The sequence below is a fragment of the Equus przewalskii genome, chromosome 29 (assembly GCF_037783145.1).
Source record: "Equus przewalskii isolate Varuska chromosome 29, EquPr2, whole genome shotgun sequence".
In the NCBI taxonomy this organism is placed as follows: domain Eukaryota; kingdom Metazoa; phylum Chordata; class Mammalia; order Perissodactyla; family Equidae; genus Equus; species Equus przewalskii.
In genome coordinates, this window is record NC_091859.1 from 9,198,586 (window position 1) to 9,213,815 (window position 15,230).

The 15,230-nt window shown below is 33.5% G+C and overlaps 1 protein-coding gene across 50 annotated transcripts in view; it reads right to left on the minus strand.

Moving 5' to 3' along the window:
• Nucleotides 1–15,230, minus strand: part of PPFIA2 (PTPRF interacting protein alpha 2) — a 454,616-nt gene that overhangs the window by 92,437 nt on the left and 346,949 nt on the right. For 33 of the 50 annotated variants that reach the window (XM_070599410.1, XM_070599421.1, XM_070599415.1 and 30 more), the window contains 6 exons: nucleotides 14,807–14,953; nucleotides 13,668–13,802; nucleotides 8,168–8,251; nucleotides 7,766–7,897; nucleotides 6,594–6,656; nucleotides 2,650–2,741 (listed from right to left, as the gene is read on the minus strand). In XM_070599410.1, the coding sequence (XP_070455511.1) occupies nucleotides 2,650–2,741; nucleotides 6,594–6,656; nucleotides 7,766–7,897; nucleotides 8,168–8,251; nucleotides 13,668–13,802; nucleotides 14,807–14,953 (653 nt within the window). Of the gene's footprint in view, nucleotides 1–2,649; nucleotides 2,742–6,593; nucleotides 6,657–7,765; nucleotides 7,898–8,167; nucleotides 8,252–8,678; nucleotides 8,766–13,667; nucleotides 13,803–14,806; nucleotides 14,954–15,230 lie in introns of all 50 variants that reach the window. The other 17 variants (XM_070599404.1, XM_070599393.1, XM_070599405.1 and 14 more) reach the window with 1 other exon arrangement.

Below are 15,230 nucleotides of genomic sequence, written 5' to 3' on the forward strand. Positions count from 1 at the left end.
CATGTAATATTCTAGCTCCCAGTATTCTTTCTATTAAAATAGTCCTCACACTAGTATTCCTGTGTTTTCCATCTGGAACACGTATTCGTCACCATCACCATTCTATCTCCAATCCTGCCATGTCTGGCAGGTAGAAAGTGCTTAATTGATCTTGAAAGAACAAAAGACCTAAGCAAACACCAATGGTAGAAGAGCCCATTGCTTATACTTCATCTAGAGCAGTCACTGCTCATCTCTTTCCTTTTATTCAACTCTGTGAGCTGATTCTCTAGCAGGAGAAATCAGAGGCAATATTTCCGTATATTTCAATTTTTAAATTATTTTTGGTGTACAGTATTTTGGGAGGCACTGAAAGTTTAAGTGACAACACAGTCACAGGTTCCTTTACACAAGGAACCATGTACTTTCCCCTCCTGACTCTCCTGTAACTCTTGAATATAATCTTGCAAAAGAATTTCCATAGATAAATTGAGCGTGAATTTTCTTAGAGAAAACCTGTTACCCATCCCCCTGCTTCTCGGAATGTCTTCCATTGTCCTTTTCAATTATCCAGATCCTACCCTTTCTTCAGAGTTGAACCAAATCAGGCCTTCTCCAGCCACTCTGGAACTCATTTTACTTTCTTCTCAGATGAGGTACTAGTGGAGCATATTAGTTATTACCACTAGCAGTGACATTCATTAACTTTAGCTCTTTCCCACCTCCCCACCTGTAAGATCAAAAACTAATAGATGAAGTTCTCATGCACCTTCTGTTTTCTTTATTGTTTCTTTTTTAATTATGTGCGCTCAGAAGCATGGATGTTCAATAAATAATTGATGTTTGATAAATATTCAGTTATTCTGTAACCTATTACAAATTCCATTGGTTTAGTGATCTTAATAATTCCTATAATACTTTATACTTAAGATGTGATTTACTGTTTTCAAAACCCCCTTTGCTCAGTTGCTGCATTTTATTTGCAAAGCAAACTTGCGCGATACTCATAAAATATCATTTTTTATATAATTCATGTAAAAATATACATAGAATTTGAACTTATTAAAGAAAAATGGATTTTCTAAAATCAAACAACTAACAATTGTGTGTCTGAGACCTAGGAACATCAGTTTTCTTATTCTTGGTCTAGCGTTGTTTCTACTACAATCTACCGTATGTAGTTTCTACTACAATTTTTCTGTATGTGGTTCCCAAGCTTCCCTGAGGATCCTCCATTGTGGATAAATTTTGCATCCTTAGGCTGCCTGTGATGACTCACTGCAGTGACGAGCGTTTAGACAACACTTCTATGACTCTGCATTTCTGAGACCAAGGGTCAAAAAGACAACGAAGTGGCCATTTGTCCTGTAAAAATGCATTTATTTTGTTGATTGGATAATGCTCATTCTGCTTGTTTACTGTGTTGATATTTTGTCAGCTATTTTTCTCCTCCTTCTTCAGCATCATCATCACCATGTGAAAGTATATCACTGAATTAATCATTTCAGCTCAGATAAATAAATCATAATAAAACATTTAGAAAAATAAACATAATTTTCCAAATTAAAGACCTACATATTTCAAAGTTCTTTGGGTGTTTTTATGCCTACAGAACTGTGTTTATTATACTAAACTGAAGGTAGAAATACTCAAAATACTGAATTTTGCTTTTATTAATACCTATATTGAAGAGAATATAAGCACCTTTAGGATTTCTTTTTTTAATTTTGATTTTTCATTTGAGTATCTGAAAAATGCTTTACTAGATATTAATTCATTCAACAATATCTGTTGAGCGCATACTACATACCGGGTTTATTTTCTTTTTCTAACTTTAGGTCCTGAGTGTAGTAATCAAAGCAGATAAAAATTCCAGCTGTTGTGGAGCTAATATTCTTAGGATAAGCATAAGACCAAGAAAAATTGACTTATAGAATTCTGTGGTGGTCATAAGTTTCAAATAGCTGATATTGTTGTGTTATCTACTAAATAAATGATCAAATGAGTAAATTCATCTAGGGTTTCTTATCAACTTTAAAGAAAAGGCCTTAAGCACAAAAGAAAATGATACGTGACTTATTGAGATAGATCAATCTGTCTGTCTGTCGAGTAAACAATCTTCTCATTGCTTCTTTCTTTTAAGATAAGCTATTGAGTAAAAGTAGATGAGTACGGCTAAATTTATTTGAATTTTTTTTTTTACCATGTGTAATTTCTCCCTCCCTCTTTATCTTCAATTACTTTAACAAAATAGCCAGATGCTAAGTGACCATAGTCAATGATATTTCTTCACTAGCGTTAAGCGTTGAAAACATTTCTGCATACAGATAAAAGGAACAATGCCCCTTCCTGGAATGAGATGGAATCTCCTTATGCACAGTTCCATTTCTTCATTTGAGAATCTTTTATGTATTTCTGTCTATATAATTAAATGTAAAATATAAAAGGTAATAATTTAAATTTTTATTGCATATCAGCAGAAAGGATTTCTAAATTAGAGAATTATTTTTGAGTGTAAAAACTGTAAATCGGTGGTAGGGAATCAAAATAGGGCAATAACTGCTGAGCAATAGGAGGTATTTATTTATTTTATTTGAGGAGATGTGAAACCATACGGAAGTTCATATTGATTTTTAGTGAAATATAGATAAGCTTTTAAGTTAATGTTACCTTGATATTGTTGGTTCAATTAAAGAGCCAGTTCTCATTTTCAGTTGGTCAAGTTCAGATCTCAGCTTTTCAATTTCTTCTGCTAACCTTTCCTAAAAATCAAAGAAGTGTTATTCAGATGATATGCATATGCCAATAATACCAACACTCAATTATGATAAACCAAGCTATGAAGCTTAATGGCTTTTTAAAAATAGAAAACTGATGGATATATTTTTATGAAAGATTAGAAAATGTGAACAGCAGAAATCAATAAAAATTTATCTATATTACCTGACATTCACTAATTCTAAATTTTTGCAAACATATAGGAATATTAAGGTCATGGCCAGCTATGTATACATTACTTTAAAATGCAAAGTAGAAACCATAGCTAATTTAAAAATAAAGAAAAGTTCTTATTTATGCAGTAAGTGAAGGATTTCCACTATTTTGTGAGGGTTGAAGGACATACAAGTGAAGGAGAAAGAAGACTGGATTAAAAGGATGACAAGAAAAAATGTTACCGACACAAAGTAAACAACCTAATATGAGTTAAAATTATTAGCTTGATAGCGGTACAAGTATTTGTGTATCTGATGATTTTTTTCAGATTGGTACTATCAGTTTGATCTGTAAATTTATCAAGATAGGAGTTGTCTTAGAGGCCTTAATTAAGTGCTCACGTAAGCACTTAATTTTATTTTCATGATTATAACTTTTATATTGTTATAAATGTCTACAGTGTCCTTCTAGATTTTCTATTGCTATTTTCCCCCTCCTAGTGGCCAATGCTTCACATTTTACTTGACTTACTTCGCTCACCATGTGTTTTTTTCAGTGTGGCCTTTGGATTTTTTTCTTATTTGCCCTTTTTATTCTTACTACTACCATCCTACTCTACATGCTTTTTACCTTTCTCCCGAATAATTTTACCAGCTTCCTCAGAGGTGGCGCTTCCTTCCATCTCTTCTACACACATGCTTTTGCTACAAGTATCATTTTTTAAATGTATGTATGATCAAATGAATTCTTTGCTTAAAAATATTCACCAATTTCTTATAGTATTTATTAATTAATTTGTTATTTCCACAAATATCCACTGAGCACCTCTGGTGTGCTAGGCCCTAAGATAGAGTTCTCTGCACTCATATAATTTACAATCTAGTAGAAAAGACAATAAATAAATAGGGTCCATAGAATGTTGGTAGGAAGGAGAAAATAGGACACTCATGGAAGGGCTCTCCAATAAAGCGATATTTGAGCAAAGACCTAAAGAGAAGGAGGGAGTTAAACAGATGGGAATGTCTTAGGAAAAGGTATGGCAGATAGGAGAAAGAGCAGGTGCAAATGCTCCTTAGTGGGAGTCTATTTGGTGCAGCAGAGGGCAAGAAGGTCAGTGTGGCTAGACTGGAGAGGTTAAGAAGGAAGACAGGAAAAAGACTGAGAAAAGTATGGTTGCAGGTTTTTGGAAGGGCAGCCTTGAAAGGTCTTATAAGCCATTTTAAAAAGTCTTTGGCTTTTACTCTGAGTGAGATAGGAAATGACTGGAGGATTTTTGAGCAGAGAGGTGACATGATCATTCTGATGACTGTGAAACTGACTGTTGAATGGGATTGGGAGGTGGGGAAGAAATAAAATTATTACTGTTCTTTAAAAAAAACCAGCAAGAGAATTATGGCTTGGACAACAATGGTGTTGGGAGAGAATGGTTGGATTTTGGTTATATTTTGAAGATAGAAGAAATAGAATTTTCTGTTGGACTGGTTGTGGGGTGTGAGATAAAGAAAGGGATCAAGGATAACTCCAAGGTTTTTAACAGGAGTAACTAAGTCAAAGTAAAGAAGGTGTGATTTACTGAGAAGACTACTATCAATGGTGGTTAGGTTAGGTGGTGGTGTTTTGGGGGCAGGCAGGAGATTGACTTGTTAAGTTTGAGATGCCTACACGTGCAAATGGAGATATTGAGTTGGCTCTTGAATACACAAACTCCCTCAGAGGAGAGGATCCAGTAGGTGATCTAAATTGGAAGTGCTCAACTTATAGATGGTATTTAAATCCATAAGATCAGAGGAGACGACCAGGGACTGAACATAGAGAAGAAATCCAAGGACAATCTTAGGAACTTCAAATTTTAGGGATCAAGATGCTGAAGAGTAACATTGAGAGAAGAGATTGAGTACACAGTGGCTTATGCTAACAATGGATTGTTAATTATATATAATTGAGTAGAAATTTGAGGATTTATAAGAGATATGGTGAGACTAGAAAATGTGTTCAGCTGTAGGGGATGATATTCAAAAATGATGTATGACCTGCAGTTGCTTCCTCTAGCGATTGACGTGAACCAGGATGCAAAGCACAGAATGATTAGCACTGTTGGTTGCTTAGGCAGATTGTTGAAGCTACAAGGCTGGGGTAGGTGGCAGGGGAGTGGGTTCTGGGGATCTTGCCAGGAGTACACAGAGCTTTGGATGACATAACATTGCACAATGAGATCAAGTCCAAAATTCACAATCTGGTCACAACCTAGTTCTTTAAACATATATGAGTCACAGCAAACTTCTGGTGATTCAGCATATCAATCATTTGTGCTTTCTCTGCACTATGCATATGCTCTGGCCTCTTCCCTACTCTTTTCTTTTTGTTAAGATCATATGTGCCTTCAAGAGCCTGATGAAATGTCATCTCCCTCATGTAGACTTTCTGAACTGCTTCAGAAAGAATTAGATGCTATCTTCTAGGTGCCATATTGAACTGCTCTAGAAGATCTAACTTTTGGAAGACTGTGTACAACCTGATTGCAGGACCAAATAGCTATTTATAAATTAACACCATAATATGTAGCATTCTATAGGATTAAGTGTACAATTGTTCTTTTTAATCTTTATTCTTTCATCTTTTCCAATGCCTTCCATATGCCATACTCTTGCCAGGTCTTCCTTCCTCCCTCCCTCCCTCCCCTCCTTCCTTCCTTTCTTCTCTCTAACACTCCCTCTCCCTTCTCTCTTTCCATTCCTTCCATCATTTATTCAACACACATTTATAGACCATTTCTTAAGTTAGTAATTTTATATTATTTTATTTGCCTATGCTAAACAAAATGAAATGAGACAAAATTGCTAACAAGTATTTTACAGGCTAATGAAAGAGGAAAAGACGTATTAGCAATTACAGTTTTTAACACTTCATAATTTAGTCCTTATCTGCCTGTTCTACCAAGCATCCTGCAACAGGAATAACTGATTCCAGCCAAATTGTTATGCCTATTATTATTAAAGATACCAAACTCACTACTCACCCCCTCCCCGACCAAGCATCTGTGATCATGCCATATGCTCTGTATTTGAAAGGATTGCAACACAGTCCTTCCTTTTCTTACAATTTTAGTCAAGTCCCACTTCCTTGAAGCCTTCTTTATAGCAGCAATGTATGATGTAGCTCTTACTGTCTATGTCACACATTTGACACTTGGCATCTGCTACTCTGAGACTCAGTGCTCTGTCAAAGGTGTGTTCTCTCTCCTCAGTTAGATTTTTCAGCTACTTTGGAACTAGGATCATGTTTGCAAATATGTAGCTTAGCATAATTCTTCTGCATAAAAGGTACTTAATACATTTCTGCTAAAATAATATCTCAAAACAAGACACAAATTAGCGTGTACATTTTTATTCCATTTATATAAACCTCAAACAAGTCACAACCAATTTTTTTCTGTTAGAAGTCAAAACAGTGGTTATCCTTTAGGATAAGAGTAGTGATTGTATGGGAACAAGATGGGGGCTTCCAGAGGGTTGATTTGTTTGGTTTGTAAAAATTCATCAAGCTTTCTGTATGTATAATATAAAGTTAAAATTGTTTTAAAAGGATAACATCCTGAAATTATTTATTATCAAGTCTGTTTTACAACAAAACATTCACCCTATGAAATAGAAAAATAGGCGAAATGTAAGTTCCCATAATACCTTGTCATGTAAAGATTCTTCCAGATTCTTTCTAAAAGTTTCTGATTCTTGAATTAAAACATTCTACATAAAAGAAAAAAGAAGAATTAATAAAGAAAATAGAAAATAATTAAGTATATAGGTTAATTTTTTATCACTCAAGAATCTTCTCTGATTTCTCCCTTTGTGCATCTATTTCTTGGTTTCCATAGAAAACAAATTTCAACAGAATCTTTAAACATGACATATTAATATTTTGAGAAATACATAATTTACATAGGAAAAGTTATTTTGTAACACTTGGATAGATAAATGGAATAAACATTATTTTTCAGGCTATTTTTGTTTGCATCTTCTCAGCTTTTTTAAAGTTGGAAATGATTAGGTTACTCTTCATACAAGAAAAAGTGAGTGACAAGCTAAATATTAACTAGAAGTGTTATAAAGAATTCAGATGAACTCACTTTTATTATCTGAAGAAAGAAGAAATTATCAGATCATATTTTTTAAAAGTTTTATTTCTGGACTTCTATTTCAAACACGGAATTGATAATTTCTAATAATAGCTAAATTATTAGAGAAATAATGAAATTTTAGCTATTTAAAAAACTAATGTTACATGTCATACCATATGGAAATAAGTGGCTTCAGATACTTTAAAAAATTATTGCCGTAAAAGTATGACTGCTGTAAAAGCTTTATACTGTTCTTAGAGTACTACAAAGCGTGATTTAAAATAGTACATTCTTTTCAAATTTATAGAGTAAAATTAAACTACGAGTGTAGTAATTAGCATACTAATAGATGCAGTAACCTGAAATATTTGAATAATTCAAAGCAAACATCCCTGCACACCCCTAAAACATTTCTTTTTGTCTTATCACTCTTGACTTTGTATCCCATGAGAAGGATAAATGGAACATTTTCATCACAAAAGTGTAGCACATTTTAAAACATTTCTTTGATACGATTATGCTAATATGCAAGATTTATCCACCATGCAGCATATGTTATTCACTTAAAAGTTGATCTTACACATTTTTACAGAAACTATTCATTCACTTCTAAGAATGTATCAGGCTTTTTCTTAAAATTAAAGAAAGTAAAAGGATCATCTGACTGATACAGTGATGACAGCGGGATATAAAACAAACATGATCATTAGAACATTGCTGAACATTTGTGAGATTTACCTTCTCTTCCAGAGCTGCCATTCTTTCTTTTAAGTGGAGCTGCAAGCGTTCATTGGATTCAGTCAGAAGTCTGTCCACAGTATCGGATAATCTTTTGTTGTGCTCCTCATTCATTTTCTCTCTTTGCCTGGCCTTACATTCAAGAAAAATTGAATGAATTTGACATAAAATTCATTTATAAGACCATTTGAGTTTGTTTTTATAAGATTTTTAGTTTTAAAATTGGATTTAATTTTATGTCTGTCTTGATTAAATTGTTAGAAATTTTTTTCCTTTAAAATGCACAGGACATAGCCATAAGACTGTAAATATAACCCATAATCAAGAAAGATATTCCTTTCCTGTATGTAGAGTGTAACTCCACAAAATGATGACTGGGGGGGGGGTGCTTCATATACATACTCTTTGAAGTTCTTGATTTTTCTCTTCAAGTTGGCCTTCTAGATGTCTCATACGTTCTTCAATGTTCCCATGTCTTTCTTCAGCCTGTGAAGAAAGATGAAGAATGTACCTGAAATGCAACACTTGGTTAACACTTTTCCTCTTAATAAATTGAAATAAAATGTAAAGCAAGCTACTACCAACCGCAAATGTAATTTTCAAAAAATAAACTTTCTTTAAACAGGCAGCTGAACAGCATTGCTTGAAATGTGTCAGCTACAAAGGCCTGTTACATCCAAGCATCAGCAAAACATTGGAGTTATTTATGAGCAATGAAATCAGCCAAATGTAACATGCAGACTGTGCATGGTTTGAACACAAACCTGCCATTGTCCAATCTTAAGCTCCTGAAGCACTGAACTGCACAGATGGTTGATTATCAATAAATAAAAGTAACATAATTTTTATAAATGAAAAGAAAAACTTAGATGGATTCTAGTTAGCAATAGAAAGTAAAGTCCAGTAGGACTACCTTCCTACGTATGGAGATCATTTCTTGTAGTTTAGCTTCCATAACATATTGATAATCATCAGATGAGGTAGAAGAGGTTGGATCAGACTAACAAGTCAAGGAAAAGGAGAGGGACAAAATTGAAAAATCAGAACTAAAGACACTGACACTGAACAGAACATAGCACAGAATGCTTAAAAGAAAAGCGTGACGGCAAATTCAATACTTCAATAGACAGAATTTTATGTGGAAAGAACTACACTGATATCTGGTGAACATGATGCCATTGATGGTTATAAATGGAAAACAATGATATGCCCAAATAAAAAGCTACCAACCTAAGGTATGAAGGTTAGTGATGGCTGGCAATGAAAGACTACTACAGAGTGAATTAAAGCAACTCTGAAAGAGTCACGTGATAATTGGAATTATGGGAAACCAAATACTAGGATATGTCTCTGACAGATTGTTAAAGTTTTGTAATTTGGTTTGTTTGTTTCTCACAGAATTGAAAAATAATGGAAACAATGTATCTCAATGTTGAGGAGTATGCTAAGGCAATGACTCAGGTGAAATAAATTTGGAACAAAAGTTATTACAAACTCAACTTTGTAGAAATCAGAGAAAAAGCTAAGCCACGGGGTTAATTGAGTATTCTTCAACTCAAGCAGGATTGAGTTTCCTCAGCAACGGTGGCAAACTTACAAAGTGACTTCTGAACACACAGTATGACTGTAGGCCTAGAACTTCAGCGCCTCTTCACAGATGTAGATTTAATTTGAAATTTTAAACAAAAATGATTAAAAGTCCTCAAATTATCAAGGTGACAATAATGCTATGAGGACAAGAAAACTTAATTGTGAACTCTACTGGATGGCACTAGGGACCACTTCAAAACTGTTTCTGCACTGATTTGTTGCTACGGAAACAAAATAATGCCCTAAAGTGAACAGGCAGCCCAGTGCCTTTGTGAGCTAATGTTTGCCAGGGCAGGTTAGTTACATGTCTTGGAGGTGATTGTCAAGTTACCACAGACGCAGAGGGTTCAACACATGTGACATTGCTGATAGCTGAATTGTATTAGTATGTTATGCACAGATTACATGTAAAGTTACATCAACATTTTAATCATAATTAGAAGTTAAGTTATTATAACATCAAAAGGATCTAGGTCAATATGACGAAATTTAACTCCAGAGCATATACTATTACATTTTATAAGTTCATTCTAAAACAGTGAAACTTACTTTATGCAAATATAGGACTACATATAAATATGTCATGCAGTACCTGAAAAGAAATAGTAACCTATTCATGTATTGGTTCATATGCATATGTACTATTTTACGCAACAAATTCCAATTTAATCTACAAAATAAACATTTAACATTTCAAATCTGATTTGCTTATGAAAATTATAACTCTACATTTACATTTTGTAAGATTTTCCGTCTCATATTCTTATTTCATAAATGGGGGAAAATAGCGAAGAAATAACAAATAACCAATCTCTCTTCCAAAATTTCCAAGCAGAAGCAACACAAAAAGCTACCATAGTCCCAAAATGCTATAGAATGGTTTTATATGATTTAAAACTTAGAATTCAATGAAAAACACAGTAAATGGGTCAAAATTATATGATCTAAATTCATTAGGGTACCTGTAATCTTTCAAAAGTACATTATAACAGGTAGTTAGTGCTATTAAAATTAATAAAGTGAGTGATTCAAGTGACTGATTCAAGGCAGTCAAGCTGCCTTACCATTTCAATTTCTAAAACTGTCTTTTCATAAAGACGCATAAAGTCCAGTAGGTCTTTCAAAGGTTCTTAAAACTTCTGCCTGTTTACATCCTAACTATTTGAAAACACACCGAACATTGTGAAAATTCACTTCAGAGATTGAACAAGACTTCTATCATGTTTAAATTACTATATTGTTGCTGAAACTTTTTATTGGTACTAAAACTGAATGAAATACCTTGTGGAATTCAAGATGAATTATATCTTTGTTGAGAGAATATGCATTTTAATTAAAGAAGTAGACATTATAAATCATAAGATTTGGAGGCCCAAATCTTTCTTAGTCAATTATGTATATGTCTTGCCAAAGGCAAATTTTCAGTTTTATCCATACCTATTATTCAAGACTTTTGACTTTCTAAAAGCCTTAAATGAGCTTTACCTACATAGCTACACACACACACACACGGAAAGAAAAGATAGTCTTAGCAGCCAAAGAATAAATTCGGACACCATCTCTAAACAAACACTGGGATCGCATTTCAACCACTATTGACTTATGCTCATTTAAGCCTTGTGGAGGCTGCAGTTTAAGCAACTGTCGTAAATACAAGTCACATGAGAACAATCTGCTATTTTTTTGTACTCCTTGATGGACTTTGTTAGGATTTATCTTGATTTCACTCTTTAATGCGATAGGGAAATTTCAAATGAGCTAAGATTTTAAAAGAAATTACAGGAAGAAATGATGTTGAGAAGAGCATGAATATATTTGGAAATGGAGAAGAAATCAACTTTAAAGGGAGGAGAGTCAAAGAGGCAGAAAAAATAGGTATCAGATAATGAAAGTAGGGAAAAAATACATATAGGCCAAATAAAATGTCTGAGGTATTGTTATGAATGCCATGCAAAATTTAGGAGAGGGGAGCCTAGGATTTAAGCTAAGCAGAAATCTTTTTATTTTAAAACAGTGAAAAATATTAAGAAGTAGAACAAGATTTTGATGATCAAACATAATGAGATATTAAAAATGAATTGAAGTTGAAAAAATAAATAAGTAAAACAAGTTCTAGAGACCATCCCTAAAGGTCTTGAGAAGGGAGGACAAGAAAAATACAAGATCATTGTCGCCATAAAACTTGGGAGAATGAGTGAAAAAGTGATCTTCAAATGTTATAAAAATGTTACAAGCAGAGGGAGTGTGTTGAGGATAAAATCTCAGTACTAGAGAAGCGTGTATAACAAATTAAATATGTCAATAACATAAAAACTGAATATCTGAAATAATGTTGTTGATATAGAGCCAGCCAGAAGAGAAAGAGGTAAAAAGAAGAAGCAGAGTGAATCCTAGCATTTTTAACACTTTTAAAGAGGAATAAAACTCTACTGAAAAATCACCTACTAAATCTACAAAATCTGCTTGAGGAAATCAAAAGGGTCCAGAAGAAGTGCAATTTTAGGAATACATGATTACGTAAGATTAAATGGAAGAAATTATTTTGGGTGCACAAGTAAATATATGTATAAAATAAAGAGCCAAAGAGAATAAAATGAAAGACAAAAAAGATGAGACAACTCTTTCAAGTTATTTTTTATATTCTAAATTAAAGATTCTTAGGACTGTTAATTTAAAACCTCATAAGTCAAGTATTATATTTGAAATTATGTTTTGTTTTCAGTCCAATAGAGGTTAAAATGGGACAATTATTTGCTGAATTTTAAATTGTGCTTCTTTGGGAGACTTCCAGACTTTGTGGTATTTCACTCAGGATAATACTGATGATTATTTTACACTAAAATTTTACCCAGCTTGTTTTTATTATTTAGCCACTCACCTACCTCTATCTAAAAGAGTGAAATTCAGTAAGATCATTCTTTATTAAAATTCGTTATGTTCCTCAGATAAAATGCCTAAGTATACATATCTTAATTCATATTATAATAATTTAAAATGTGTTTACAAGAAAAAACAGAGTACTACTACTATATTTGCACATTTTTATATAGTTTAAAGACTATTTCTGAAAGCAAATGATAAACTTATCTTTATCTTAGAAATCACACATTTGTGAAATTGTCGGAGGGGTTTATGGCACGATCTGTAACAATAGAAGGACCCAGATTGTAACACTACCCTAACGAGACTAATGTTTTATTCAGCTAGTTATTCCAATATTCTATAGACAACCAACTATTCCAATACTTTCTAACCTTGCTCTGTTTTGTCAAATGTCTGCCTTTTCACTACCTAACTATCCTATTTTAACCAATAGGCATCACTCTATTGTTCCTCTTTAATTATTTATTTTTTCAGGAAAGCAAGTGTGTGTGCCTACTTTTACATTGCTGCATCAATTGTTTTGGACAATCCCTAATGCCAGAATTTGTAACTTCAGTTTCATCTATCTGTCTCACTCATTTACTGCAGTGGCGTGGAAAACTTAGCACATAGTGACGATTGTGTGAACATCTAAAATGTGTGTACATTTTTTAATTGATATTAAAAGTCAAACATGTTTTTAGTGACAAAAGCTGGACTTTTATTCTGGTGACATGCATATACTCTTTGAAGCAATGCCATTTCCATTTCACTGTGAAAGGTAAGAATAATCATTTCTAACATTATAATCGTTGCAAAATTCTAAAATGTGCAGATAATTGCAGCATCTAATGGCCATAGCATAGAAAATAATTTTGAACATTCTTCACATTATTATTGATTTTAATTGGTTCAGAATAAATTGCAGCTATTAAAACCACTTTCTGACTATTTAATGGCTTTAGATTTTAGACTTCTACAAATCTAACTTCCAACTTGTAACAATTTTTTTCCTACTCTAGTCAGAAAGGAATCAATTCCTCTGATATTTCCTACATTTCTAATATGAAACTACCTATGTTAAGCCTATTAAATTGTTATGCCTCATGTATATACATATCAAATATCATCATTGTGTGTTTACATTTGGTGAGTACACTTATGTGCCAATATTACCATGGAAAATTAATTATACAGACAGAAAAGTTTGTTTGCTTTTGTTCATGTTTAAAATAGGCAAAGGGATCATCCCATTCATGTATTAGTCATTCATATCAGCACAAAAAGATACATGTAATATGAAAAATTCATCTAAATAACAGACCAATATAATAAACATTAAATAAACTCGATTTTCACAAAGGCTAAAGAAACTCTTTACAGATTCTGTGTGGGTTACTAGTCACTTCTACAAGGATATCTAGATTGACCAATTGTTTTATTGCAGTACCTTTGTCAGGGCTGCAATTCTCTGAGCCAGTTCAGCCTCGACTTCAGGTAAGGTCTCAGCTTTTCTCATTGTCTGTTGCAGCTTTTGCTCAGCCAGCTCAAGACGCTCTTGCAATTGTCTGTTCTTCTCTTCCATCTGAAATAGGGATGAAAAAAGAGACGCTTAAACAGTCACTGTTAGGATAGCAAACATCAGTCACTAGGGGCTTTGGGCTTCAGCCATTATTCTACACTCAAAATTAGCTACTCCTACTACACTTCCGGTGCAAAGAGATGATTGCCCTCATGCTTTCACATATTACTTATCCATATTCCTTAATAAAATTCAACACATTAAAAAAATAAAAAAGCTCTTACCAATGGCAGCAAAAAGAAAAGAAGTTACTACTGAGTCTAAACTTGGACAAATGGAATACAAATCAGTACTAAGACTTCAGATGTACTATGATGGCAAAATATTGAAAATCACAGTATTAGCTGGAGTGGGAGAGTGAAGGGAGGATAATGGTTAAGAGTCCAGGCTCAGGAGATGGAGTCGACAAACTTTTTCTGTGAAGGGCCAGATAGTAAATATTTCAGGCTTTGGTCTCTGTTTGGTCTCTATTCAATTCTGCTATTGTAGCACAAAAACAATCATAGACAATGATTAAATGAATGGGTATGGCTATGTTTCAATAAAACTTTATTTATAAAATAGAGCCATAGTTTTGGCACATGGGCCATACTTTGCCCACTCCTGCTCGAGCCAAACAGACTTAGGCTACCATTATCGACTGTGGCAATTACCAGATGTGTGACCTTGGAAGAATGTTCATGTCTCTGAACCTTAGTGTCCCCGGTATAACTGTGCTTACTTCGGAGGTGGTGGTTAGGTTTAAGTGAGGTAATATACGTAAACTGTTTACCACAGTTTCTGGTTCATGCCTAGATCCAAAGTAATCATTAGCTGTTATTTTTATTATTATTAAGACAGATTTCTAAATTACATATTGAAAATCACATCTGTTGAGTTAGCTCCATTCTCAGTTTTAGAGAATGATTTATTGCCAAGAAATACTCTATTTTATTTACTCTACGTTTTGTGACAATGGTGAGAACATACACATGAACCAAAACAAAACCAAGAGGGAGATACTGAACCTGCCGTAGGATGGCCTCTTTATTTGCTAACTCATTTTCAAGCTTATCATTCATGTCATGTATGGAGGTAGATTCTCTCTGAGCACTGAGGTAACGCTTCTCAAGGGTTGTGATTCTTTCTTCCATATCTTCCTTCTGTGCCATGGCCTAAAATTGAAATAATAAAAAAAATTCAAATCAGATTCTCAGATAGTTTACTGTATTTTCTTATTTAAATAAAATAGTAAGACATAAAAACTACTGCTTTCTTAAAGTAAATATTCATTCCTTTATTTTCATGGAAGGGGTGCAAGATTTCATGTGGGTTTTCCCAACTTATCTGTCATAATTCTTCTTATATCTTGGGTTAACCAAAAGCTCTCTCTGAGAATGCAATGGAATACAGTTTGAAACTGCATACTGTGGAACTGGCATTCTTAGGTAA